We start from the raw sequence: 27,575 nt of genomic DNA, 5'->3' as shown, positions 1-27,575 counted from the left end.
AACCCCCACCCTGCCCCCACCTTGGGCCTCCACCCCGGCCAGACGGCATGGAAAACCCAGCCCAGGCTCAGCTGACTTCCTCTTGTGTCATGGAAACTGAGGGTGATGAGGACAGGAAACTCCCTCCAGGGATGTAGGGTCTGAGCGGGGACAGTGGGCCTGGGGGCCCGGAGGGGGAAATAGAGGGTAACTAATGGGGGTGGGCTGCCAGGAGGGAGGGGCTCGAGGAGGCAGAGGAGGGAGTCTAGGGCACAGCGGCTGCAAGGGAGGGGGCGGCTTTGGGAGAGTCAGGACCCCTTCCACTGGGATGGGGGCAGACCCCCGCCCCAGAGGCCCGGAAAGCAGCAACCTCGGGCCCTGAGCTGTCCTCAATTTCCCAAGAACGAAGAACTAGAAAAGATTAGAAACCATAGCCTTGCCTGTGATGATGACTCTTTTCTATTTTCAAATAGAAAGCCAAGGGGTGTTTTGTTTGTGTTCTTTGCTTTTGGGAAGTGGCGCACGGAGGGTGGTGGCAGGGGGTTGTGAAGTGGGAGAAACGTGGGTTCAAGCCTTAGTTTTGACCTCCAGAGGCCAACTGCGATCCTCTCTGAGCCTCAGTTTCCTCAGCTGTGAACTGGAAAACTCCACCCACTTCCTACAGTGGTTGGGAAGGTGAAGAGGCCACACCACACCCCCGGCTCACAGAGGTGCTCACTAAAATCCTTCCTCCCTTTCAGACTGAAATTACGTAAACTGGTGTGGTAAACACGGCTGTGAAGGGCCGCTTAGTGCACATCGCTCGTGACAGCTCGTGTGATCAGTAAGAGCTTTCCAAACACCGAGTCTTTAGGAGAGAAATTATACAGAGGGGTGCTTGGAGTGTAAGCTGGGCGGGGACCATTCACCCTGTGTCCCCGGTGTTTGGCATGGGACAAAGATATGTTGAGTGGATGAATGAACAAATGGACAAAAATCCTGGGATTTCCAGAGACACAAGAAAGGAAGCCTGTCTGGGAGGGCAGGGGGCGGGGCCAGCGAGGGCTGGCTACAGGCCGAGGTGGAATCATCTCTGAGGACGGGGAAAAGCACCTCCAAAGCCTGTGTGAGGTGTTGGTGTGGCCCCCAATTACAGCTATTGTGAGGGTCCTCGCTCACGGACTCCAGGCCTCAGTTCTTCCCTCTGATGAGTTCATTCAAGTGCCTGAAGTCCTCCAGGCCTCCTATAGTGGAGACTGGGGAGTAGTCAATGCTGGGGACCTAAGGAGAACCCCCCAACCCAACCCGGCAGGACCTGGAGCTCCTGGGGGGGGGAGGGGGCGGGGCAGTTAGAGGCCTGGCTCTGACCCTCTGACACGTCACACTCGGCTCTCCTGCCCCCGTGCCTGCCTGGAGTGGCCCGGAACATGAGAGGTGCCAAGAAGCCTGAGTCGGAGCCTCTGTCTACCCCGTCCAGGATGTGCCCCAGCTCCTGGGGGCTGGGGCCTTCCCCGTCCACTTTCCAGAAATCCGGCCACGCTGGCCCTTTCTCACAGGCCAGAGGCTGATTCCAGCCCCTCTGGGAGCCATACGGGCACAGAGATCTCCCACCGACGTAGAGATTACACACATGTTGACATGGAAGTCTCGCTCATTGACACGGAGATCTCCCACCAACAGAGATCACACGCGCACACACACGGACACAGCCCAGCACGGTGGGGAGCCTCTCCCTGCCTCCTGAGGAAATGCCACCTGTGGGGATGCGCCTCACACCCCCTCCTCACCCCCACCCCGTGAGGGGAGAGCGAGGGCACCCTCTGGGTTCTCATCACGGAGCCGGCTGCAGGAACTGCTGTTGTGCCCCCCACCTCCCACCTCTCCCCACCCACCCTAGCTCAGCTCAGCACCACCATCTCAGCGGGACCCCCGCCTCGGGGACTGGTCCTGGCCTCTCAGTCCCCTCAGGCTTGCCCTCGGGACCAGGCCACCTCCCTCCCAGGAGCCCTGCCCCAGTGTGGCGTGGTCGGGACACTGCCCCAATCCGGGGCACCGTGGGCAGGAAGCTGGCAGAAGCCGGGCCCGCCATTCGAATGGAGGCAGGTGGTTTTACCGGGAGGAAGTTGACAGTTCAACTTCAAACACAGCGAGGACGACGACGACGCAGGCCTAGCCTACAGCTCCCCAGTCCCGACCCTGCCCACGCCCGCCCCGCCCCTCCTCCCGAGAGGGAGCCGCGGGGGCCAGACAGCCTCACCCACGGCTGCTGAGCTCCCCGAGGCTGAGGCAGGAGGAGGCCGCGCCCATGGAGTCTCAGCCACCGCTGCTGGCCGCCCTGTGCCTGCTGGGGGTCATGGGTGAGTACCCCTTCTGGGCATCTGCCCGGGTTTTGGGTGCAAGGAAGGAGATGCCAGTCCTTCCTTTGGTCTGACTCTGAGGCCCGCATGTCACCTCTCAGGAGCATCATGCAGGTCGGGGCCACCAGGATCCCCGTCTGAGCCCTCTGCTTCGCTCTTCGCTCTGCTCGTCCCTCCCCCAGCGCCCAAACTCTGCTTCTCTCCTGCCCTGTCGGGGCCTTACTGACCCTTATAGGCAGGATCCATGTTCAGTTAGTCGCTCAACCTAGAAATCAAGCCATCCAGCCCCCTCCGACGCGGGCTTCCCCTTGCGGCTTCCCCCGGCCCCCTAAGTGTCCAGCCTCTCCGTGGAGGCCCAGGGACGGAACATCACCGTCTCCGGGGCAGCTCTGCGGGTGCTCTGGGCAGAGAGGCTGAGACGGGGTGGGGACCGCCTCTGAGAATGCAGCTAAGCCGATTTCAAAGGTCCATACCTTAGTTCTTGGTCCCTCTGGTTCTGTCCCTGGGGCTCGGGGATCCAGCCAGACTGGGAGCTCCCCCTAGGGCCAAGAGGAGGGGCTCCAGACCCCATCCCTGTGCCCCGCGGGCCACTGTGGAAACCATCTGGGGCCTCCTGTTTGCCGAGGGGAAGGGGGCGATGATGAAAGCTGGCGGTCCTCCCTCCTCAGGGACTTGGGACGCTGGCTCAGGACCAGAGCCCTGCTGCTGGGGCCACCACTGACTCTGGCCGTTGGGGAGGATGCTGAGCAGTTAGGGGGTTGGGAGCATGGCCATTCGGGCTGTGGCCTGAGCCGTGGGTTCTAAGCCCAGCCATGTGCACCCAGGATAGGTTCCCGAGCCTCTCCGGGCCTCTATCGCCCCGTTTATAAAATGCAGGAGGTGAATTCGATGAGATCTGACCACTCCTCAAGGGTTGGAAGGTGAAGTGAGGCAGAGAGGAGCCTGACTCCAGACGGGAACGGGTGGGGACAGGAAGGAGCCGGCACCTTCCCGGTCCAGAAGGAAAGGTCGCAGGAGGCATCGCCTGCCGAACCGGGACCCTCAGTCCCTCCTAGAGAAGCTGTGTGACTGTGTGTGTAAGTAGGTATCTGTGCGAGAATTGTGTGTGTGTTCTCATCAGCCAGACATGCCTCCAAATGTCATTTTACTGCCCCCCAAGCATGTGACAATGGCCCATGCGCACACATGTTTACACGACCATTCTATTGTAGAACTGCAAGAGATACAAAATGTCTTCTGTCTCCAGGGGAAAGGTCTAGAAATGGGCCCCTGGCTGCCTTCCGGGACCCTCTTAAGGAGCTGCTGAGACCTCCTTGACCATGGGGTGTCCTAGGGCCCAGCCCTTAAATCCCCACCTACCTTTCACCTGAGGCCTCTGACCCTACTGGAGCAGGGGGCGGCCAAGCTCCTGTAGAATGGGGGGCTGTGGGTTCCGCTCCATGGCCCTCCCACCTGAGTCCCAGTGTGGGGCATAGCCCCTGGCAGGACCATGCAGGTCCCTGGCGCAGAGGAGCCCAGAGTCAGGAAGACTCGTAGGCAGTGCCTTTACCCCAGCACAACGGGAACCACCTGGGACCCCAGGAGCACATGGTTCCCGGCGTGTGTGTGTGTGTGTGTGTGTGTGTGTGTGTGTGTGTGTGTGTGTAAGCGCACGCGCGTGCACACGCACTGCTGGATGATAAATGTTCCCGTTGCTCAGTGGGTCAACTTACAGAATACCTCTAAAGTCATTTTCTTCTATAAGCACCATAAAGCCTATAAAGTAGGCAGGCCCATTGTTCCCATTGCACAGCAATAAAAACTGACTCCAAAGAGACTAAGTGGGAAGCCCAGGGCACGCCAGCCAGTGAGCTGAAAAGCCGGCCCCAGGCCAGCACGCCTGTTCCCATGGAGGTCCCTCTGGGCCCTTCGCTAAGAGAAAGACCACCAAAGCCATCCCTATGACGAGAAAAATGGCTGCAAGACACAACTACCACCAGCAGGTTTGCAGCCACCGAGGTCCAGGGACAAACCACACAGGCACCTCTTCAGCCATTCCAGAGGGGTCCTTCGCTATCACAGACCTGAGGGCGGGCGCTGCAGCCTCCTGGCTGGCCTTCTGGGTTGTGCCAGTGACTTAGGGACCTTGGGGCATGAAGATGCCCTTGGCATGGGTGGGGTGACCATGACCGGCATGGGTGGGGCGACTTTGACCGTGGCTTCCCACAGCGGCTCCCTCTGTTGCTGCCTTTAACCCTGCCCTGCCCGGGGCTCACCTGCTGCCAGTGGGGCGGGGAGGCTGCCCCGAGCGCTCAGTGGTGGGGTTAGCCCCAGCCACCGGGGCTCCAACAGCCAGCACTGGGGTGTGGAAGGCTATGGACTCGGCAGTTTGAATTCCTGTCTGCCACTTGCCATCTGGGTGACCTTGGCCCTGTCAGGGAGGAAGCTTCAGTTTCCTCCTCTGCAATATGGGCATATAATAGTACCTACCTCATACAGGTTTCTAAGAATTCAAGGAATCCATGCTGTAGAGTGTTAGCGAGAATGTCGGCAAACGGTAGAGTGTTTCAGAAGCATTAATAATAATTATCATTATCGTTATTAATATCAGTAGTAGTATTATCAGAGTCGGCAGGAACCAGATGAGGTAAGACTTGGTGGGAAGGAGTCGGGCCTGATGCTGGCCTCGTCAACAGTCTTGCTGCTCCCCAGCCCTCTCGCACAGGCTACTCATTCATTCATTCACTCACCGACAAGTATTTATTGAGCATCTACTATGCGTCCAGCCCTGTGCGAACACTGGGGATACAGCAGTGAATAAGAACAGAAGCCTCTTCCCACATGGATCTGGCACTGTGTGCCAGGTGACAGAGGAGACCCGCTAAAGAACACAAGTAAAGCACCCAAAATATTTACAAAGAGTACGATAAGTGCAACCAAGGAAACAGCAATGGTTCAGATTAGTGACCTAGGTCACTGAGGGGCAGTCCCAGTCCAAAGGGCTGAGTGTCCACAATAGACGAGGGGGGCAGGAGCCTCAGCTGCGAGCAGGCCGCTCAGCCCACTGTCCCAGGCGGCACAGCTGAGGCCCTTGCTGGTTCTGGGCACAACGGATCAGGCCCTAGCACACTCGTCCCATTTCTCCTCAGCTACTCACAAATGACAAGAACACCTCTCTGACTCTCCGCCTTCTCATCTAGGAAAGGGGGGTAACGACTTTGCCGCCGTGAAAGATAATTGCAGTCATTAAATCTAACTCATTCGTTCATTCCTTCAGAGAGCAAGTATGTACTGAGCACCCACTGTGTGCCAGGCACCGTTCCAGGGGCTGGGGACACACCATGGTGACCAAGGAAAATCCTGCTCTGGTGGACCCGACGTGGTAGTGGGGTGTGCTGGGGAGACAGACAGGAGACAAGCCGGCCAGTGATTGCATGAGTGGGCTCAGAGTCAGTGCTGTGGGCAGGGGGTGGGGGGGGCATGCTGTACCTGGGAGGATGCAGTAGGCCTCACAGAAGAAAATGTCTGAAAGAATACTGGAAGGGAGGGAGGGAGGGAGGGAGGGAGCACGCCTCAGCAGCCCGGGCGGGCTTCTGGCAGAAGGGGCGTCAGCACTCAGGCAGAGGGGCCTCCCTGACGACTGGGCCTTTTACTCTATTGAACTGAGCAGAGGCGAAAGGGCCCTTCAGAGAGACAGTAACTCACCTGTCCAGCTCCACAAGCCTTTATCTTGAGCCCAGGGAGCCAGTTGCTTTGGGAATTCAGGATTTTTCAGATTGCAGAATGTATATTGTGCATGGGCTGTGTGCTCCTGACACGCCCGCCAACCAGGTCTCCAGCAGCGCCTCCTAACAAGATCACTTCTGCAGTGAAGCATGAACTCACAACCTCAGAGGGACCCCCTCAAGGCGACAAATGCCCTCCAGCCAAGGACACAAGAAAGCCTTGGGCTTGAAGTTTGAATTGCAGAAGAGGGATTGTGTCCACTTCCGGTATAACTGCTATTATTATAACTGCTATTATCACCGCTGCCATGGGCATCCTTATGTGCCCTGGGGCTGCACTCCAGGCTTCCACAGGCACCAAACGCTGCCTGCTCCCTGGGGCACAGCTGGGACAGATGTGGTGGGGACAGGATAGAAGACTAGCAGCAGCTGACAGAGACATCAAGGGTCTATATAGTATCCCGTTGAGAGTTTCAGAGTGAGCCCTCCCTTTTTTCGGCTTCAGTTTCCCCATCCGTACCACGGGGCAAGAAGGCTCTGGGGTCTACCCATGGTAGACTCCCATGGGGCCATGTCAAGTGCCGGCGGTGGGTTTTCTGCCCTGACTCTACCACCAGCAGGCTGTGTGACTTCAGGCAAGTCACTTAGCCTCTCTGAAACTCAGTTTCCTGATCTTAAAATGGGGGTGAGTCTGGTCCCTTCTACACAGGGCTGCAGATGGAAAGAATGAGCCCCTGTGTGTGACAGAGCTTCGGGACATGAGAAGCGCTGAACAAAAAAAGGAAGGCATGTCACCATGACAGTGGCATGAAACTCCTGCAAATTCGATTAGACACACCAGGCCACTGGGGAGAGAGAGCAAGGAGCCAAATCGTGAAGGCCCAAAGGCCACTCTGCCTGTGGCCGGCTCGCTACAAGCTCGTTGGCATCGGCCCTGGGTGAGAGAGATTAGAGGCCCGAGATGCCGTTCCTTCTGCAATTCCAGTCCTCGGGCTCTCCTGACGTGAGTCCAGCGTGATTCTCTGCGCCTTTTCCACGTGAAAAAAAGCTAATCATAAAGCAATTACTTCATCTGGGGCTCGGCCAGAGAAGCAGAGTTGTGGCCCTTGTGACCTTTGTTTCTCTGGTGGAGACGCAGGTTGGATACAGCTCCCTGACCAGTGTCTGTCCAGGGCAAAGGGGCTCTGGCCTTCCAAGGTGGGATCTCATCAGAGCAGGAGGGAAAGGGTAACCCAGAATGCCGCCAACGGCCGTCAGAGACACGGAGCTTGCTGTAAATCGATGAGAAGTTCATGGACTAGTAGGGAGAAATCACTGTTTATGGAAAAATGGACCATCTGACTTCAAACCACACTAAATCAGGCCGCCGGTTTCCCTATCTGGGAAGCTGTGATGACAGCACCCCCATAGGAGACTGTTGGGGTCTTCCACGATAAACTCTCACCTGCCCTGGGGTCTGCGTGAAATAAGAGCTCAATCAATATTCACTCTCACTCTTGTCAGCATCGGTAATGTACCAGTCCTTCCTGCGATCCCAGTGCCTGCTGGACCCCCCCATGTCCCAGCATGTAGGGACTGTGAGGGCAGGCGTCCAGGGGTCCAAGCAGGACCTCTGAATGAGTCAGAGGCAGGCTGACCTGGGATTTGTACCTCCTGGCTCTCCTGAGCACGGTAAAGGGGGACCCATCCCAAAGGTCTGCAAACATCCATCTGCAATTCCAAACCCAAACAACACTGGTAGATTTCTGGCAAACAGAGCGTGCTGCACATCCTGACCTGAATGAATAGATGAATAGGAGGCTATTTATATTCCTGATGTATCCTCCTTAATGTGGAAATTCATGCATTTTACTGCAGAGACCACCGGGTGTGTGAAGCCAGGCTCTCCAGATGCAGGGCACAGGAGGCTGTCTCAGGGACCATGGCCACCCCGAAGGGACAGGCCGCTGCCTGGGGCTGGGGGGACGCGCCCCGGATGGCCAGAACAACCTATTTTTCAAAAACATCTGGATCTTTTTTGGAATTTATTTTATATAAAGCAAAACAAAACAAAATGCAACCTTTTAAAAAGTCCTCCCCGCCAAGTTTTTAACACTGTGCAGAGCAAGTGAGCTCTAACCTAGTCTAATGGGGACTGCAGGATTGGCAAAGTGAGAGTCAGGGGAATGTTGGGGGAGAGAGGGGAAGGAGGGAGAGGAGGACATATGTATAGGAGACATATGTTTGTGTGTGGGCGTCTGTATACACATATGTGTCTCAGAGCTGTTCTCAGGGATTCCTCTACTCCTCACCAAGACCTCATCGGAGCAGGCGGGTCAACATGATTAAATCCCTACAAATGCAGAAATGAGAAAGGGGGATCAGAGAGAGTCAGGAGGCCTGTACCTCTGGCTTCCCGACCCTGAGCTTTGCCTGGACGTGATCCGTCTAAGCCAGTGGTTCTCAACCTGTGGGTCGCGACCCCAGCGGGGGTCGAACGACCAAAACACAGGGGTCGCCTAAAGCCGATTTCAGAGAAGGAAGGGGCCTTTGGAGCCTTCTCGTCCCCAGTGCCAGCTGCTGGGTGTTGCTGCGGATGGCGGGTTAGGAAATGGCATAACGCTCCGTGCCTCCTGTCCCTCGTGGTCTCAGGGGTCTCCAGGCTTCCGTCTGCAGGTTCTGCCCACAGCAGAGCCTCGGACCTCAGGCTGCAGGCAGGGGCGGCGGTGTAGGCTGTGGCAGGGAGGGGGTCAGAGAAACCCTGAGCACAGTCTACCAGATTCAGGGAAGGAAGATGTCGGTCTGACCCCCGGGCGATGCAGCTAAAACAAGCAGTGGACGGTCAGAGCCTGAACATCTCCCTGGACAGACTGAAAGACCAGGACGCCTCCAAGCCAGGCACGCACCTCACTGGCCAGCTCTGCCTACGCCCTGCCAGCTGCTCAGATACCTCAGGAACTAAGGGTTCCGGGTCGTCCTCACCCGAGAGGAAGGGGAAGTTTCGTGGAATCTAGCTTCCTCGTTGTATAGGTGAGAAAACCGAGCTCACAGAGGTTGAGTGACTTGCCAAGATCACACAGAACTTCCCGGGGAAGTCTTCTCCACGCCATGTTTCACAACAGAGACAAGTTCATTCCCTCTCATCAGGTGTGCACACCAGAAACACGCAGGACCTGGTGCAATCCGGGGCCAGCTGCCGTGGCCTTCCCTCCAAAGGAAAGGGAGGCCGCTTGGCCCAGAGGTCAAAAACACAAGTTCCATTCCAGTCGGCCTGGCCCCAGCGCTCACCGGCTGCTTGGGCTAGTTCATCGCTCTCAGTTTGCTCAGCTATAAAATGGAGAATCGGAACAATAGCACCTACTTCGCAGAGCTGAGGTGAGGTTTGAGAGAGCTCGTGTTCATCTCCCAGAGCCCTGGAGAGTGCCAACTCCAGTGGAGATGAAGGCGCTGGAGGGGCAAGACAGGAAATGCCACTCAACCAGGGACAGCCGGGCATCCAGAGGGAGGCGGAGCCCAAGAACGCAGCGGCGCTTTTTCTCTACAGAGCACTGTCTTTTTTAGAATTTTCCTTGGTTGTCTAGCTTGTGCGGTCTTTCCCAAGCACGCGCTCTGAGCAGGACCCGGGTCTGTGTGAGACCTGCCAGGAGGGTCTGGCTAAGGGGCTTCAGGGTCTGGGGACACGAGCATCTCCGTCGGGGTCAGGGTCTGGGTTGTGCTCATCTCTGCGTCCCCAAACACGGCACTTTGGAGGCACAAATGGGTAGCAGGAAGTAGAGAGCGTGGGTTTAAGAGGCAGGCTTATGGTTCAAGTCCAGGCCCCGCCGGTTGCTGGCAGTGGCACCCTGGATGGGGCACTTGCCCCTCCTAACATTAATTTTATGACCATACTCAACTCGTGTGGTGAGGCCTTGTGGGACATTAACCATGACGTCTGAAATGAATGACCCCTGGGCCCAGTGTACAGCAGGTGCTCAGTAATGGTAGTGCTGTTGATAATGAATGTTGACCGAGGTGACTTTGGGAATACAAGGGTCTCAAGTGGGAAAGGGGAGTGTGAGCCCTATGACCTGGCTGTCCAAGTGCCCTGGACAGGGAGTCCTCCCCCGGGAACTCTCCCTCGGCCAACACCGGCCCCTGGCCATCCCGTCACAGCCAGCGACTCCCGCTGCGAGCACCGAACGCGGGCCAGGAAGGCACCGGCAAAGTCTTTTATGTAGATCATTTCATCTCCTTGCTACAAAGCTGGTCTCTTTCTTGTTCCCGTGCTGGGGATGAGGAAACTGAGACTCAGAGGGGCTAGGAGGCGTGCTCCTCGGGGCCCAGGGGCAGGAAGTGGCAGAGCTGGTACTCAGCCCCAGAGCAAGGTATCAGGGCCTGCAAACCTGCGCAGCACCGAAGGGTGGGTCTTTGTGTCCCCTTTCCCCATACGTGCACTTCAAGCTGCCTCGGTCCTCGTAGCTCGGCCAAGGAAATGATGCCCTAAAGGTGGACAACCCCATTCCTGATGGGGAGCTGGGGCCAGAGGGAGGCAGGAGTGAGAGGTCAGGGGTGAGAGTGAGGCAAGGCCAAGGCCTCCTGCCTCCTCTCTAGCCTCGTGAGCTTGGGCATCTCCACCATGTCTTCCTGAGGCCGCCCTGCCCACTGCAATAGATGAGATGATTGACAGGCGGTCCACACCTTCTGACCACTGCTCTGTGCCAGACACTCCCCCTACATGAGAAATACCTTTCCCTTCTTTTTTTTCTTTTATTTGTTTGTTTGTTTGTTGTATTTTTTTCTGAAGCTGGAAACGGGGAGAGTCAGACAGACTCCTGCATGCGCCCGACCGGGATCCACCTGGCACACCCACCAGGGGGCGACGCTCTGCCCACTAGGGGGCGACGCTCTGCCCACCAGGGGGCGATGCTCTGCCCTTCCGGAGCGTCGCTCTGCCGCGACCAGAGCCACTCTAGCGCCTGGGGCAGAGGCCAAGGAGCCATCCCCAGCACCCGGGCCATCTTTGCTCCAATGGAGCCTTGGCTGCGGGAGGGGAAGAGAGAGACAGAGAGGAAGGAGGGGGGGGGTGGAGAAGCAGATGGGCGCTTCTCCTATGTGCCCTGGCCGGGAATTGAACCCGGGTCCCCCGCATGCCAGGCCGACGCTCTACCGCTGAGCCAACCAGCCAGGGCCAATACATTCCCCTTCTGAGGGCCATGGCTCCCAGGGCAACCATGAAAGGCGCCTGCCAAGATGGCGGCAACGTCACAGGACCATATGGCTTCATCACAGGGAGTCTTGGTTAGGGCAAGAGGGTGAGCAGCAAGTCTGCCCGTGCAATTCCACCACTGGTTCAGAATACTCAGGCAAGAGCGGGCATTTTAAAAAACACCTATTTTTATTTTCTTAACACTCAGCAACAATTTCTCAAAAACAACTTAAATATAGTCATGTACTTTTTTTCCTTAAGTGAAAAGGGGGGAGGTGGAGAGACAGACTCCCACATGTACCCCAACCTGGGATCCACCCAGCAAGCCCCCTACCAGGAGATGTTTTGCCTCTCTGGGGCTGTTGCTCCGTTGCTCGGCAACTGAGCTATTTTAGTGCCTGAGGTGAGGCCATAGAGCCATCCTCAGCGCCTGGGCCCAACTTGCTCCAATAGAGTCATAGTTGTGGGAAATGAAGAGAGAGAGAAGGGAGGGGGCGGGAATGGAGAAACAGATAGTTCTTTCTCCTGTGTGCCCTGACAGGGAATCAAACCTGGGACATCCATACCCCAGACCAATGCTCTACCACTGAGCCAACCAGCGAGGGCCCAGTCATTCACTATATAAAGGAGGTGCCCTGTCCCAGTGCTGACCCCAGATCGCAATGGAGAAGAAGTCAGTCCAGGAGTCAGACAGCCAAAGCCCCTGTTCCACGAGTGATAATGCTGGGTGGCGAACCCGGAGGGTGGGCTCCGAGAGGACGCATGTGCTACTCCACCCCATCCCCATCCTGACCAAACCTCCAGGTCAACCACAGATCAGCCGGCCACAGGCTGCTCTGCTGGGAGACCCCCACTTTCCCACAGTGGGACTGGGAGAAGGTGGAGCTCCCCAAGGGGCCTGCATCCCTATTGGCTGGGCCCAGGCAGGAGCTGTGCCAGAGGGAAGGCCGGTTCCTGACGCACAGGTTCACTGGGGCTGTGGTCTTGGCTTCCTTGCTGACTGGCTGCGCCATCTTGGGCAAGTCTCTGCCCATCCAAGTCTGGGTTTCAGTGTCCTCCTCTGGAAACCGGAAGCCGTGAGAGATAAAATGCTGTCGTCTTGTCCTGCCGTGGGAATAGTAGGAAGTGGCAATCTTGTCTTGGAGTCCCTTGCTGGCTCATTTCCTGGTTCTGTAGACTTACGGAGTTCAAACTTTTTTTTTTTTAATTCAAAGCAACAAACAGGACGTTTTTATTTTGCAACCTAAGGCATAACAGGTGATCCTTATCCTCACGGTGCACAGTGCATTCCAACATCCTCTAGTCTGGTCCATTTCATTTTTTTTTAATCAATGTTTTAGATACTGATGACACTGCCTTCATTGTGGTGGTGATTTCACTGATCTACATGCATCAACATCCATTGAATTGTGCACTAAAGGAAAAATCTCTCTTACTCCTGGTTCATTTAAAAAGTAAAGTTTTTAAAACAAGAAAATAAAAAGTGATGGTTGCAACCCACGAAACTGATGCCATGACCCACGCAGGGGTTACAACAGGGAGGACGGAAAGCCGGCCCCCGAAAGCGCCACAGTCGCGGGGCAGGTGGAGAGGCCGCCGTTCAGCCCGTGCGTGAAGGGAGCGGGAGGGACACTTCACTTCCTGACTTTGCTCTCTCCTTCCCACAGTCATTCCCTGCCTCGGAAGGTCCCACTGGGAGGACTCAGGTAAGTTAGAGCCACACGGAGGCCGAGGGGAGCGAGGGAGGTAAGGGGGAGCAGGGCTGTGATGCTACCAGGCTATAGGGAGTCCTGACAATGAAGACATCAGCACCTCCGCCACCCCAGCGAGAACCAGACAGCGAGAGCCCCTCTGCACACACACACACACACACACACACACACACACACACACACAAACACGCCCACCTGCACATCGATGCCCTCGATGGCCATAAAGCACCACACGAATGCTAGTTCTCAGGATAATTATTATTATATCTCACTCACCATGCACAAAAAACATATAGGCCCATAAATGCAGCTTGCAAAGTCCTGTTTCCTGTCCAGCCCTGCCAGATGTGCCCTGGTCAAAGACGTTCGCAGGTGAGGCAGCAGAGAGAGGGGCTACACCTGACTGCAGCGTGTGCCGACTGTCCTGCCTTTGAGGTTGAACTTGAATCCTAGAGGCTAGTGCTTCCCAAAGAGGGGTCCACAGAACGCACTGGACAAAGGGTGGGCATCATCGCGTCACCTGCTGGAGGTGGACAGTGCACACTGGCCTCGTGAAGGGTCTGAGAAGTCCTGCAGCAAAGAAATCACTCACCAGTTCCCAGATTCACGTCACCACAAATCTCTCTTTTTCACATTTTCTGAGATAATATCATGTTGAATGTATTTGGGGAGAAATGGGGCTGGGGGCATCTCATGAAGCCACCACAGGGACCTTGGCGGGCCCTAGACAAGGCTCTGGAACCCTGAAATAGAATTCTAGCTCCAAGTCCTAGCAAATCACTTGTCCTCTCTGAGCCCCAATTTCTCCACTTGTAAAATGGGGCGAATCTCTTCTCTGGTGAGGATTCAGTGAGTCAGCGTGCTGTGCCAGTATCAGGTGTGAGGACAACCCCCTCGGCCTCTAACTAGCCAAATGACATGGGCCGGGCCAGCCCTGTGCTCTGGGCCCTGATTGCCCTCATCTGAGGGAAGAAAAAGGCAGTCTAACTAGCAATTCCTGACGAAAGAAACCAAAATCACTTGGAAGATCTTTTCACATTTAAAAAAAAATCTTCTTGACTAGACGGAACAGTTGCAGGGCTCTAAACCAGGGGTCCCCAAACTACGGCCCACGGGCCGCATGCGGCCCCCTGAGGCCATTTATTCGGTCCCCCGCTGCACTTCCGGAAGGGGGACCTCTTTCATTGGTAGTCAATGAGAGGAGCACATTGACCATCTCATTAGCCAAAAGCAGGCCCATAGTTCCCATTGAAATACTGGTCAGTTTGTTGATTTAAATTTACTTGTTCTTTATTTTAAATATTGTATTTGTTCCGGTTTTGTTTTTTTTTACTTTAAAATAAGATATGTGCAGTGTGCATAGGGATTTTTTCATAGTTTTTTTTATAGTCCGGCCCTCCAACAGTCTGAGGGATAGTGAACTGGCCCCCTGTGTAAAAAGTTTGGGGACCCCTGCTCTAAACCTTAAATATATAAAAGATATACAGTAAAGAGTCTCCTTTTCATCTCTGTCCCCCATCCTAACACCGCAAGTAATAAACACATTTATTCATTTCTTGCATATCTTCCCAGAATCTCTTTAGGCAAAGCAAACATATTCTTTTTTTATTTTTCCCTCCACGGAGCTTTAGCAAATCACACAAGCTATGTTCCAACCTATGACCCAGGGATTCCTCCCAAAGATATGCCCACAGAATGGCAAAGATCAGTGCATGAATGTTCACAGTAGCCAAACCCGGAGACAACCCAAGTGGCGAATGGGTACACAAAGTGTGGCATACACAACCACACAATGGAGCTTGGCTACCGAAAAGCATGAACTACAGACAGGCACAGCAACGGGAGAAACCTCAAACGCTGTGCAAAACTGAACGACACAAACAAAAATGCTGGGTAATTCCACTTATATGACATTTTAGAGCAGGCAAAACGCATCTTTGGTGACAGAAAGCAGACCAGTGGTTTCCTGGGGCTGGATTCAAGGTCTTTCTGGGTGATGGAAATAGTCTATATTCAAAGATTGGTGGTGATTACAGATGCATACACACATTTATCAAATTCCATTGAACAAATATCCTTAAAATGAGTGCATTTCACTGTACATAAATTGTACCTTAATAAAACTGATTTTAAAAGTTAGAGAAAAAGAGCCTGACCAGGCAGTGGCACAGTGGATAGAGTGTCAGCCTGGGAAGCAGAGGACCCAGGTTCAAAACCTCGAGGTCACTGGCTTGAGCACGGGTTTGCCAGCTTGAGCGCAAGGTCACTGGCTTGAGCATGGGATCATAGACATGACCCAGTTCACTGGCTTGAGCCATAAGGTCACTGGCTTAAGTCCAAGGTCTCTGACTTGAGCAAGGGATCACTGGCTTGGCTGGAGCCCCCTGGTGAAGGCAGATATAAGAAAGCAATCAATGAACAACTAAAGTGCCGCAACAAAGAATTGATGTTTCTCATCTTTCTCCCTTCCTGTTTGTCCCTATCTGTCCCTCTCTCTGTCTCTCTAAATAAATAAATAAATAAATAAATAAATAAATAAATAAAGTTAGAGGACCTGGCCAGTTGGCTTAGCAGTACAGCGTCAGCCCAGCATGTGGAAGTTCCAGGTTCGATTCCCGGTCATAGCACACAGAAGCGCCCATCTGCTTCTCCACCCCTCCCCCTCTCCTTCTTCTCTGTCTGTCTCTTCCCCTCCCACAGCCAAGGCTCCACTGGAGCAAAATTGGCCCTGGCACTAAGGACAGCTCCATGGCTTCCACCTCAGGCACTAGAATGGCTCCTGCCTCAATGGAGCAATGCCCCAGATGGGCAGAGCATTGCCCCCTGGTGGGCATGCCGGGTGGATCCCAGTAGGGCGCATGCGGAAGTCTATCTCACTGCCTCCCCGCTTCTCACTTCAGAAAAATACACAAAATAAAAATATAAAAGTTAGAGGAAATAAAACAGACACCAGGCCTATCTCAGATCGATGGAGACAGAATTTCCAGGAGCGGGGCAATGTTGCTGCATTGTGGGTGCTGAGGACCCCTCGCCCACTGAGTTCCCCTGGGTTCTGAGCCCCATCCTCCGGGCCCTGGCTTCAGGGGGCCGAGTGAGTCAGGAGAGGCCCAGTCTGAGTTTCTGGGAAGTCCCTGCAGTGCCCCAAAGGAGGAGCTCACAGGAGCGAGGCAGACAGCCCGTGGGGCCGAAGGCAGCCCGGCTGGGTGTGGGAGCCCAGGCAGCGACTGGGGGGAGAGGGAGTGAGCAGTCCTTCCAGCCTGACCCCACCCCCACCTCTTTGACCCCTAGGGTTCCAGCTGAGACTAGGAGGCTCCTACTCAAAGTGCCAGGGTCAGCTGGAGGTCTACCTGTCTGGCGTGTGGCACACGGTGGACAGCCAGAGCTGGAGCCAAAGAACTAACAGCCGGGAGGGACTCAGGCAGGCCTCCCAGGTCTGCGGGAAGCTGAGCTGCGGGAACGCCTTGATCTTCGATCACATCGCTCACTTCCACAGCCCTCAGAACCACGTCACCTGCCTCGGCCAAGTGGGGTCCTTCTCCAACTGCAGCTTCACCACGGCCGGCCAGAAGGAGCCGCTGAGCCTGATCTGCCTAGGTGGGTTCCGCTGGCCTGGGCACCAGCTTAGGTGGGTTCCGCTGGCCTGGGCACCAGCTTAGGTGGGTTCCGCTGGCCTGGGCACCAGCTTAGGTGGGTTCCGCTGGCCTGGGCACCAGCTTAGGTGGGTTCCGCTGGCCTGGGCACCAGCTTAGGTGGGTTCCGCTGGCCTGGGCACCAGCTTAGGTGGGTTCCGCTGGCCTGGGCACCAGCTTAGGTGGGTTCCGCTGGCCTGGGCACCAGCTTAGGTGGGTTCCGCTGGCCTGGGCACCAGCTTAGGTGGGTTCCGCTGGCCTGGGCACCAGCTTAGGTGGGTTCCGCTGGCCTGGGCACCAGCTTAGGTGGGTTCCGTTGGCCTGGGCACCAGTTTAGGTGGGTTCCGTTGGCCTGGGCACCAGCTTAGGTGGGTTCCGCTGGCCTGGGCACCAGTTTAGGTGGGTTCTGTTGGCCTGGGCACCAGCTTAGGTGGGTTCTGCTGGCCTGGGCACCAGCCCAAGGAGGCTGCCCAGGGCCTGGGATCTGGGGCCTGAGCACGCAGGTGGAAGAGGGTCCCTGATTTACAACTGCCCCCGTGTGGCACCTGTCTAATGGGATGGAAAAGCTTGAGGACCTGGTTCTGTCAACTGCTAATTTCATTGTCTCCTCTTAACCTCTGTTTTCCCAACTGTAAAATGGGCCAGTAACACCTACCTCACAGAAGGCTTAGAAACAGTGTGTGGGCATGGGGCTTCCTGCGGCAGGTGGTACTTACATCATGAGTTCCAGGTCTTCTCAACACTGCAGTTGCCCTCAGCACTCCCCACCTACCCCCCCATTCTTCTCTCTTCCTGGCTCTTTCTCCCTCCTGGGGTTCCTCGCCCCCCCCCCTCACCAGAGTGTCTCTTTGCAGAGCCACAGAAGACAACCCCACCTCCCACAAGGCCACCACCCACAACCACTCCAGAACCTACAGGTAAGAGGATTCTGAGGCGCCCTGGGGGGAGGGTGTCCGATTAGCAATGAAAACCACAGGATGCCCAGTTACATGTGAATTTCAGATAAACATGAAAAGTTTTAGTAGAAGTAGGTCCCATGAAATATTTGGGATGGCAGCACTTCCCAGGGCCATCGGCCAGTCCTTCATTTGTCTGTGTGTTGGAGCCAAAGTCCAGGAGCAAGGAGGGTCCCCCTGACGGCTGTTGTCGCTCAGACACACACCCCTCTCCCTTCTCTCCCCCCAGCTCCTCCCCGGCTGCAGCTGGTGCCAGGGCCCCAGGGCCTTCGGTGCGCAGGCGTGGTGGAATTCTACAGGGGCAGCCTGGGTGGCACCATCAGGTACAAAGATGAGGACGGCTTGGAGATCCTGGGGCACCGCATCTGTCAGGCCCTCCAGTGTGGCTCCTTCCTGAAGCCCCTGCGGGAAGACGAGGCAACCAGGATCCACGCCCCCGGGGGAAGCAGGCCCTTGCCCATCCGATGGAAGATCCAGAATGCGAGCCGGTACCCCCTGGAGCAGTGCTTCAGCAGGGTCCAGCCCTGGGAGGACGGCCGCCCTCTCGCCCTTGTCTGTGCCGGTGAGTGAGGCCGGGCCGGACCCTCAGGAGTCCCTAGATGGCCAGTCACCACGTGTTCCCAAAAACCTCTGCGTGGAGCACAGGGCACCGTGGAGAGCCCGAGGGAGGTGCAGGGCCGATGGTTGGCCTCTAAGTGGTAGGCAGGGTGGGGTGGGGAGGCTGCAGTCACACCTGGCACCTTGGGAATCTCTGCAAAGCAACTCGAACAAGCCCGCATGCACCGAATGCCACACGGGGAGGTGGGGTCAGCATGACTTCCAGGAGGAGGCAAGGTCTCCTCGTGGGTTTTGAGGGAGAGGAGAAGCATGGTGGAGCAAAGCAGAGGAGGCTTCTAAGGGTGGGGGTCGCGGTTTGTGTCAAGGACCAGAGCAGGATGGAGCAGCTGGCAGGTCAAGCTTTTTTTTTTTTTTTTTTTTTTTTATTATATAATTTTATTTTTTTAATGGGGTGACATCAATAAATCAGGATACATATATTCAAAGATAACAAGTCCAGGTTATCTTGTCGTTCAATTATGTTGCATACCCACCACCCCAGGTCAAGCTTTGCAGGAGGGAAAGTTCATAAATCCCAGAGACAGAAGGGGTAGCAGGGATGGTGAGAGTGGCCCTGGGGACGAACTCCCAGAGAGACACCAAGCAGGCCCCCCGAGAGACACCGTGCAGGCCCCCAGAGAGACAGCGAGCAGGCCCCCAGAGAGATAACGAGCAGGGCCCCAGAGAGACTGCGAGCAGGCCCCCAGAGAGACACCGAGCAGGCCCCCAGAGAGACACCGAGCAGGCCCCCAGAGGGACACCGAGCAGGCCCCCAGAGAGACAGCGAGCAGGGCTCCAGAGAGACAGCGAGCAGGCCCCCAGAGGGACACCGTGCAGGCCCCCAGAGAGACACCGAGCAGGCCCCCAGAGAGACACCGAGCAGGGCCCCAGAGAGACACCGAGCAGGCCCCCAGAAGGACACCGAGCAGGCCCCCAGAGGGACACCGAGCAGGCCCCCAGAGAGACACCGAGCAGGCCCCCAGAAGGACACCGAGCAGGCCCCCAGAGGGACAGCGAGCAGGGCCCCAGAGAGACACCGAGCAGGCCCCCAGAGAGACACCGAGCAGGGCCCCAGAGAGACACCGAGCAGGGTCCCAGAGAGACACCGAGCAGGCCCCCAGAGAGACACCGAGCAGGGTCCCAGAGAGACAGCGAGCAGGCCCCCAGAGAGACACCGAGCAGGCCCCCAGAGAGACACCGAGCAGGCCCCCAGAGGGACACCGAGCAGGCCCCCAGAGGGACACCGAGCAGGGCCCCAGAGGGACACCGAGCAGGGCCCCAGAGAGACAGCGAGCAGGCCCCCAGAGAGACACCGAGCAGGGTCCCAGAGAGACACCGAGCAGGCCCCCAGAGAGACAGCGAGCAGGCCCCCAGAGAGACACCGAGCAGGCCCCCAGAGAGACAGCGAGCAGGCCCCCAGAGGGACACCGAGCAGGCCCCCAGAGGGACACCGAGCAGGCCCCCAGAGAGACACCGAGCAGGCCCCCAGAGGGACACCGAGCAGGCCCCCAGAGGGACACCGAGCAGGCCCCCAGAGAGACACCGAGCAGGCCCCCAGAATGACACCGAGCAGGGCCCCAGAGAGACACCGAGCAGGGCCCCAGAGAGACACCGAGCAGGGCCCCCAGAGACACCGAGCAGGCCCCCAGAGGGACACCGAGCAGGCCCCCAGAGAGACACCGAGCAGGCCCCAGAGAGACAGCGAGCAGGCCCCCAGAGAGACACCGAGCAGGCCCCCAGAGGGACACCGAGCAGGCCCCCAGAGGGACACCGAGCAGGCCCCCAGAGAGACACCGAGCAGGCCCCCAGAGAGACACCGAGCAGGCCCCCAGAGAGACAGCGAGCAGGCCCCCAGAGAGACACCGAGCAGGGTCCCAGAGGGACACCGAGCAGGGTCCCAGAGGGACACTGAGCAGGCCCCCAGAGAGACAGCGAGCAGGCCCCCAGAGAGACAGCGAGCAGGCCCCCAGAGAGACACCGAGCAGGGTCCCAGAGAGACACTGAGCAGGCCCCCAGAGAAACAGCGAGCAGGCCCCCAGAGGGACACCGAGCAGGGTCCCAGAGGGACACCGAGCAGGCCCCCAGAGGGACACTGAGCAGGCCCCCAGAGGGACACCGAGCTGGCCCCCAGAGGGCCTCATGCAGAGGCTGCCCAGCCACAGGCCAGCACCTTGAAGGGACCAGAGATGCTGGTATGATTGAGGGAAGGTGGCCGCAAACCAGGACAACGGAGAAACTGAGGGAAAGAGACTATATGGTTCGATATAAGGAAGAATAAGCCTCTCCTGCCTGGGAGGGAGGGGGCTTCCGCCAGAGGGAGGGTCCCGGTGGAGTCCAGACTTTAGGAAGCCTTACGTCACTGGGCCAGGGATGGTGCCAGGGCACTCCTTCCTTTCCACAGCAGCCCTCGAAGCGGGGGCCACTATTATCTCCATCCTCTGAACGAGGAAGTTGAGGCCCTGAGAGGCTCCAGTTCTGGCCCAATGTCATAGAGCACTGGCTGAGATGTCCCCTCAGGCAGGGTCACTCAGATCCTGTCATGTAAGCCACAGTGGACAGATGTCATTGCCGGCGGGGAGGGGCTGGTTAGAAATGCACATTCTCAGGCCCCACTCCCGACCTACTGAATCAGGGTCTGCGTCTCAGCAGGGTCCAGGGATCTGTGGGCACAGAGCTAGGAAGCTTTGCCCTGGACCACTCCTGCAAGCAGGACAGCCCTCCCCATCGGCTGCCTGGGGTGAATGAGTGAGCGCTGCCCCCTCTAGGCAGAAGCAGCCTCCACGGGTCTCAGCCTCCTGAGGGAGAAGGGCTGGCTCTCAGCCTCAACCAGCCCTCCTGCACGCTGCAACCTGCAAACCACAACTAGGGGGCTGGCCTTTGACGTTCGTTCTGAACAGGAGATTTACTAGGGTTTTGAAGGTGGATGTTGCTATGGAAACTGGCCAAAGCTGGTGAGATCATATCTCCCTCTAAACTGAGCAATGGGGGCCTCAGTGATGGATCAGGCCCCACCCTGACTAGCAGAAATGTCAGTCTGCCCCTCAGGGCACAGGGACGGGGCAGCAGAATTCCGGGCTGCTGTCCCCCCTCTGAACTGCCAGGACTCAGAGCAGGAGGTGTTTCCCGCCCCTGCGCCTCAGTTTTCCTTTGTGTAAAGACCTTCCAGCTCTCGTGGAGCAGCAGGAGAATAAGAACGTTTCTAAGAGGAAAGAAAAGCACTTCCCACTGCTCTTCCCTTAGCGCCACCTGGGCGGGGGCCACTCCCTGTTGGCGGCTGCCACCTGCCAGCCTCTTCACTGAGTGCCCATGTCGTGCCGTCTCAGGACAGCTGCTGACTGGGTGGGGCTGGGGGTGCCTGCAAGGATGCCAGGAGGAGGGAAGGACAGAAAGGAAGGTTGTCCCACATGATGCCTAACGCCCCGCGAGGTGGCCTCCACTCTGGCACCAGCCCAGGGCCCCAGTGGCCAGGTATGTAGGCTCAGGGTCCAGGGAGTTCCCTCCAAACCTGCCTCCTTATCTCCCATTACTTCCCCACCCCAGATTTCCAGCCCAAGGTGCAGAGCCGCCTGGTGGGGGGCAGCGACGTGTGTGCAGGCTCCGTGGAGGTGCGCCAGGGCAGGCAGTGGGAAACCCTCTGCCACAGCTCCGCGGCCAGGGGCGCAGCGCGGTGGCAGGAGGTGTGCCAGCAGCAGCGGTGCGGCAACGTCACCTCCTACCAGGTGCAGGACGTCGGCGAGAAGACCTCCCGGGGGCTCTCGTGCCCCTGGGAGAGGCTGTCCCAGTGCTACCAGCTCCAGGAGAAAACCAGCCACTGCAAGAGGGTGTCTGTCACATGTGAGTGGGCCACGCACAGCCCACAGTGGGGAGGGGCAGTTCTGGGTTTTCCGTCTAGCACCCAGTGAGCACGTTTCTGAAGAACAGGCCCCAGGAGCTGGACTGAGAGCCCCAGACCCCCAGAAGAGGATGGGGAGATGCAAATGGGGGGGAGGGGGCCAGAGACGGTAATGAACGAGAGTCCAAAAGAGGGGACTGACTGGCCATCACTGTCAGGCAGCTAATAAATGACGGAACACCCTTCTACCCTCCACTTGGGCAGAGAGAGTAGAGATAGTACAGATGTGCTGCATTAATGGTCACCGAGTAACACATCAGAGAGAGGAGGGCAGGGTGGCGGCTATTGGTATATGACCACATACCAGGGCCGTATATGGTGGCAGAAAGCTAAATAGCTGATTATGAAAGTGACGACTGATAGCTGATGGTCAGTTGTTAGATGACAAATGGTAGATGGGTGAATGTGTAGCAGAGAATCCCAGGGATGGTGGAGAGAAAACCAGGTCACCGCCTCCCATTCTTGCTGGTGAACAAGTGGGAGGAGCCAGCCAGCACCTTCCCCGAGTGGACAGTTCTGTTCCAGACAGGGTGGGGCTGACCCGACTCCTCTGCCTCCCCCAGGCCAGGATCGAAAGCAGGCGGGCCTGGGCGCAGGCACCGTGATGAGCATCATCCTGGCCCTCGTGCTCCTGGCCGTGCTGCTGGTCATGTGTGGCCCTCTCGCTTACAAGAAGCTGGTGAAGAAATGTAAGTACAGGTGCCCTGAACCGCCTCCCTTTCGAGCCTGTGTGGGGAGATGAGGAGGGGTCCTGCCTCTGCTTTGCCAGCCAGCCCCACCCCTCTCCAGCCCACTGGCCTTTTTCTGCCCCAAATACCAGAACTAGGAAGTCAGGAACGTTGTAGTTGCCGAGTCACCCACACATGGGGCCCGGCTGAGACCCACTCCTGGACAAAGGGAAGGTGTGGCCATTCGATAATGACGGGTCATCAGCAGGGCCTCTGACCTCAGGAAACATGTGTCCCAGGCCCAGTGCCACCACCTACCAGCTGTACATGACGGTGACTAAGCCACTTCTCTGAGCCTGTTTCCTCATCTACCTAATGGGCGATTACTCACCTAGGGAATAGAGCAGGTGGTTGTCCCTGTCTTGCAGAACTCGGGAGAACATTATTCAAAACAAGGCCCAGAGGCGGGAAGCGTTGGCTGGGTCCCTGCCACTTTCCCAGGTCTTATTCTGGTTCTAAACAGTCATTTCTGCCGGAGAACCAGTCACCCCTAGCACAAGATGGGTGCAGTTTCCTCCCCAGCAGTCCCCCCTTTCAGCTGCATCTGTATCTCCTCCCATGCCCCCGCCAGCCCTTTCCCCTGTGCCCACGCATATGCTCACATCAGCCTTTCCTGTCTGTCACCCAGTCCGCCAGAAGAAGCAGCGCCAGTGGATTGGCCCGACGGCAATGAACCAGAACAGTAAGTGTCCCGGAGGCAGGGTCCTCCCCCAGCTCCAGCCAGTGTCCCTCAGACGCAGAAAGGAAGCCATGGAGGCAGGGTTGAGGCCCACTGCTGACCACAGACGGAGCCAGTGGCTGCCTGAGCGCTCTGATCTGCACCGAGCTTGTCTCAGGTGCGACTGTGCCAACAGGTGTTACGAGGTGGTGCTCAGGAAGGAGGACCCATGAGCAAACAGATTTGGATATCCATGAGTTCGGCAAGGCTGGACATGGGTCTTTATTTCAACACTTACCAGAACTCTAATGGGCGTTTTTGCATTGTTCATCTCCAGAGCGGGGATGCAGGGGAAGGGCTGTTCAGGCTAGTTTCATCCTACAATGTCCTCATCCTGGAATGACTGTCCAAGGCCAGTTCTAGAACACTGTGATGCTGCCAGCCCCACCCCCACCTGGCCACCGTCCTCTCTCCTGGTGGCCACAGCCAGGGCCACCCTCACGGATGGAACCACAGCCCTCCTGCTGCTGCCCGCTCCACATTCTTCCCCCCCTCTCTTTTGTCAAGAGCCAGATCCTTCAGAAAGGCTCTGTGTGCTCAAGTCTTTTCTTCTAAGTAAAGGGTCTCAGCTCCGGGGGGACAGGGGTACATCTGTCCTATCTCGTGTTCCAATTCACTCCTTAAAACTTATAGACTGACTGAAGGGCCAACCTACCAATCAGCTTGCTGGTCAAGCCATAGCTGCCCTAAGTCTGACCCCACTGGTATGAACCTGCTCAAGAAGAAAGGAAAAGAGGAATGTGCTAAAGGAATCGTGGGCACCTCTGCACCCCCCCTTTACACAATAGGAACAGGAAATTAAAGTTCTGGGCTCCTGTTGGGAAGGAGGAGCAGCAAGAGTAACATTGTCTCCTGCATCTGTCTGCTCAGTGTCCTTCCATCGCGATCACGCAACGACGGTGCGCCGGTCCCAGGTTGAGAACGCCCCAGGCTCGCACGAGGAGAATGAGTACAGCCAGCCGCCCAGGAACTCCCAGGTCTCGGCTTATCCAGGTAGGCGCCCGCAGGCGCTCTGAGCAGTGCCGGCAGGGCCTGAGTGCAGGTCATGCGACTGGCCAGAGAGAAGGGCAGCCCAGGGAGGGGGGAGCGGAGGGGGGGCCCAAACTGCCTGCTGCCGGCGGTCACAGCAGGGTGTGGAAGGGACACAGCCTTAACAGGCCACTCAATGACAGAGAAGGCGCTGGGATGCCATTAACCCCAGCACTGCTGTGACCCCACAGACCTGTTTCTCTGCAGGGCTGTGCTGGCCGGACAGTAAATGAGGCAGAACAGAGCCGCCCACTAGCCTGCGGGAGCCCTGTATTGAATGCTTCCCGACTGGCACTAACAGTTACACCCCAGGGAGCCTGGAGTTCAGCATCATTAGTGAACATTCGGCTGACTTGATCAAAGCAGATTCGGGGCTGTCAAGCCACTGCCTCATAAAGCCTGTCTGATATGCAACAGCCCGCAGAGCTCTGGGCTCTGTCTGGATTGACCGGTGGGATTAGCCCGCTGCAAGTGGCCTTTCTTTCCACAGCTCTGGAAGGGGCCCTGCACCGTGTCTCCACCCAGCCCGATAACTCCTCTGACAGTGACTACGACCTGCACGGGGCTCAGAGGCTGTGAAAGGTGAGCACGGCTCTGGCGCCTGGTGATCCCCACTCAGCCCTGGAGATAAGCACCAGCCTCTGGCTCCCACTTCCTGCCCACCCTGCTCATCCCTGAATGAGGGGCTCCAGTGTCTTAACTCACGCAAAGGGAAAGCAGCAGCAAGCATCCAGGACTTAGGTGATGGGAGCTAACTTGGCCATTAGAGCAGAGGACTAACACCACCTCTTAAACTCTATCTCGAGAGACCCGTAAGAGCCCCTAGGAGGCTTCCTGCTGGACTTACACCCCTCCAGGGCAGTTACCCCTCTCCAGGGCAGTTACACCCCTCCAGGGCAGTTACCCCTCTCCAGGGCAGTTACACCCCTCCAGGGCAGACTTACACCCCTCCAGGGCAGACTTACACCCCTCCAGGGCAGTCACCCCTCTCCAGGGCAGTTACCCCTCTCCAGGGCAGACTTACACCCCTCCAGGGCAGTTACCCCTCTCTAGGGCAGTTACACCCCTCCAGGGCAGTTACCCCTCTCCAGGACAGACTTATACCCCTCCAGGGCAGACTTACACCCCTCCAGGGCAGTTACCTCTCTCCAGGGAAGACTTACACCCCTCCAGGACAGACTTACACTCCTCCAGGGCAGACTTACACCCCTCCAGGGCAGTTACCCCTCTCCAGGGCAGACTAATACCTCTCCAGGGCAGACTTACACCCCTCCAGGACAGACTTACACCCCTCCAGGGAAGTTACCCCTCTCCAGGGCAGACTTACACCTCTCCAGGGCAGACTTACACCCCTCCAGGACAGACTTACACCCCTCCAGGGCAGTTACACCCCTCCAGGGCAGTTACCCCTCTCCAGGGCAGTTACCTCTCTCCAGGGCAGACTTACACCCCTCCAGGGCAGTTACCCCTCCCCAGGGCAGACTTATACCCCTCCAGGGCAGTTACCCCTCTCCAGGGCAGACTTACACCCCTCCAGGGCAGACTTACACCCCTCCAGGGCAGACTTACACCCCTCCAGGGCAGTTACCCCTCTCCAGGGCAGACTTACACCCCTCCAGGGCAGTTACCCCTCTCCAGGGCAGACTTACACCCCTCCAGGGCAGTTACCCCTCTCCAGGGCAGACTTACACCCCTCCAGGACAGACTTACACCCCTCCAGGGCAGACTTACACCCCTCCAGGGCAGACTTACACCCCTCCAGGGCAGTTACCCCTCTCCAGGGCAGACTTACACCCCTCCAGGGCAGTTACCCCTCTCCAGGGCAGACTTACACCCCTCCAGGGCAGTTACCCCTCTCCAGGGCAGACTTACACCCCTCCAGGACAGACTTACACCCCTCCAGGGCAGTTACCCCTCTCCAGGGCAGACTTACACCCCTCCAGGGCAGTTACCTCTCTCCAGGGCAGACTTACACCCCTCCAGGACAGACTTACACCCCTCCAGGGCAGACTTACACCCCTCCAGGACAGACTTACACCCCTCCAGGGCAGTTACCCCTCTCCAGGGCAGACTTACACCCCTCCAGGGCAGACTTACACCCCTCCAGGGCAGTTACCCCTCTCCAGGGCAGACTTACACCCCTCCAGGGCAGACTTACACCCCTCCAGGGCAGTTACCCCTCTCCAGGGCAGACTTACACCCCTCCAGGACAGACTTACACCCCTCCAGGGCAGACTTACACCCCTCCAGGGCAGACTTACACCCCTCCAACACAGTTACCCCTCTCCAGGGCAGACTTACACCTCTCCAGGAGGAAGGAGAAGCCCTGATCCAGAGGGACAGCCACTGACCCTGACATTGAACTGGGCCTTGGGGCCTGACCCCCACCCCCAAAACCACCTCCAGGACGTGGGGCTCCCTCCGCTGACATGCTGCCTTCTCACCTGCAGACCCGGGAACCAGGAGCGAGCATCCTGAGCCAGACTGTCCTGAGAACACCGCTTTTGCTGCTTGGATAGGTCCTGATTTCTGCCCCAGCCAGAACATGGACAGGGGCAGGGGGCCTCTCAAACATGTCCCACTGCCCTGCGGCTCGCAGGCTGGCTCTGACATCCCCCGCAGGAGCCCGGCCCAGAGAACCCACAACACAGCTCGCTGACCCCTCAAATGTGGTAGCTGTGCAAGGCCAGAGCCCACAAATAAGCAACGCCCCCAGCAGACACCTGGGGGGCCAGGCCCTGGAAGCCCCCTCCCATCTGTGGGGAGCGGCACCCAAGCAGAATTGGCCCCCTCCTCAGACTCGGACCCCAGTGAGGACTGACAGAAAGCTCACACGGGGGTGGGGGGTGGCAGCTGAGTTCTCTAGTGTAGTTTTAATGTCCTTTGTAAATAACACCTTTTCTACTTTCTGAGAACTAGAGTGCCCGGCCTCCTCAGTCCGGGTCACCCCCGACCCCGTGCCTCTGGACATGTCTGAGGGCAGGGGCACCTGACGTGGGGGGCGCGGCAGCCCCCACGGTCAGAGGACTGCACGCCTGACAGAGACAGCTTAGCTGCCAGCTGGGGCATCGGGTGGGTGCCCAGACTCCACGTGGTGCCCGACCCAGCGCTGGCCCAGAACCACCCTTCCC

At 57.5% G+C, this 27,575-nt stretch overlaps 1 protein-coding gene across 1 annotated transcript; it reads left to right on the top strand.

Moving 5' to 3' along the window:
* Positions 1–2,198: 2,198 nt before the first annotated feature.
* CD5 (CD5 molecule) lies at positions 2,199–27,575 on the top strand. The gene is made up of 11 exons (XM_066360391.1): positions 2,199–2,315; positions 12,851–12,889; positions 16,184–16,489; positions 17,379–17,441; positions 17,710–18,042; positions 21,618–21,911; positions 22,533–22,658; positions 23,326–23,379; positions 24,286–24,408; positions 24,935–25,026; positions 26,895–27,575. The coding sequence occupies exons 1-10, from the start codon at positions 2,264–2,266 to the stop codon at positions 25,021–25,023; spliced, it is 1,479 nt and encodes a 492-aa protein (XP_066216488.1). The 5' UTR covers positions 2,199–2,263; the 3' UTR covers positions 25,024–25,026; positions 26,895–27,575.

This window comes from Saccopteryx leptura, chromosome 1 (assembly GCF_036850995.1).
Source record: "Saccopteryx leptura isolate mSacLep1 chromosome 1, mSacLep1_pri_phased_curated, whole genome shotgun sequence".
NCBI lineage: Eukaryota > Metazoa > Chordata > Mammalia > Chiroptera > Emballonuridae > Saccopteryx > Saccopteryx leptura.
Note: the sequence above shows the minus strand (reverse complement) of the source record. Positions and strands in the feature narration are given on the sequence as shown.

Excerpts from the sequence above, each read along its gene's own strand:
- CD5 (XM_066360391.1), top strand. The coding sequence starts at position 2,264 with ATGGAGTCTCAGCCACCGCTGCTGGCCGCCCTGTGCCTGCTGGGGGTC. Across the intron at positions 2,316-12,850 it reads GTGCCTGCTGGGGGTCATGG|TCATTCCCTGCCTCGGAAGG; the intron begins GTGAGTACCCCT and ends TCCTTCCCACAG. Across the intron at positions 23,380-24,285 it reads GACGGCAATGAACCAGAACA|TGTCCTTCCATCGCGATCAC; the intron begins GTAAGTGTCCCG and ends CTGTCTGCTCAG.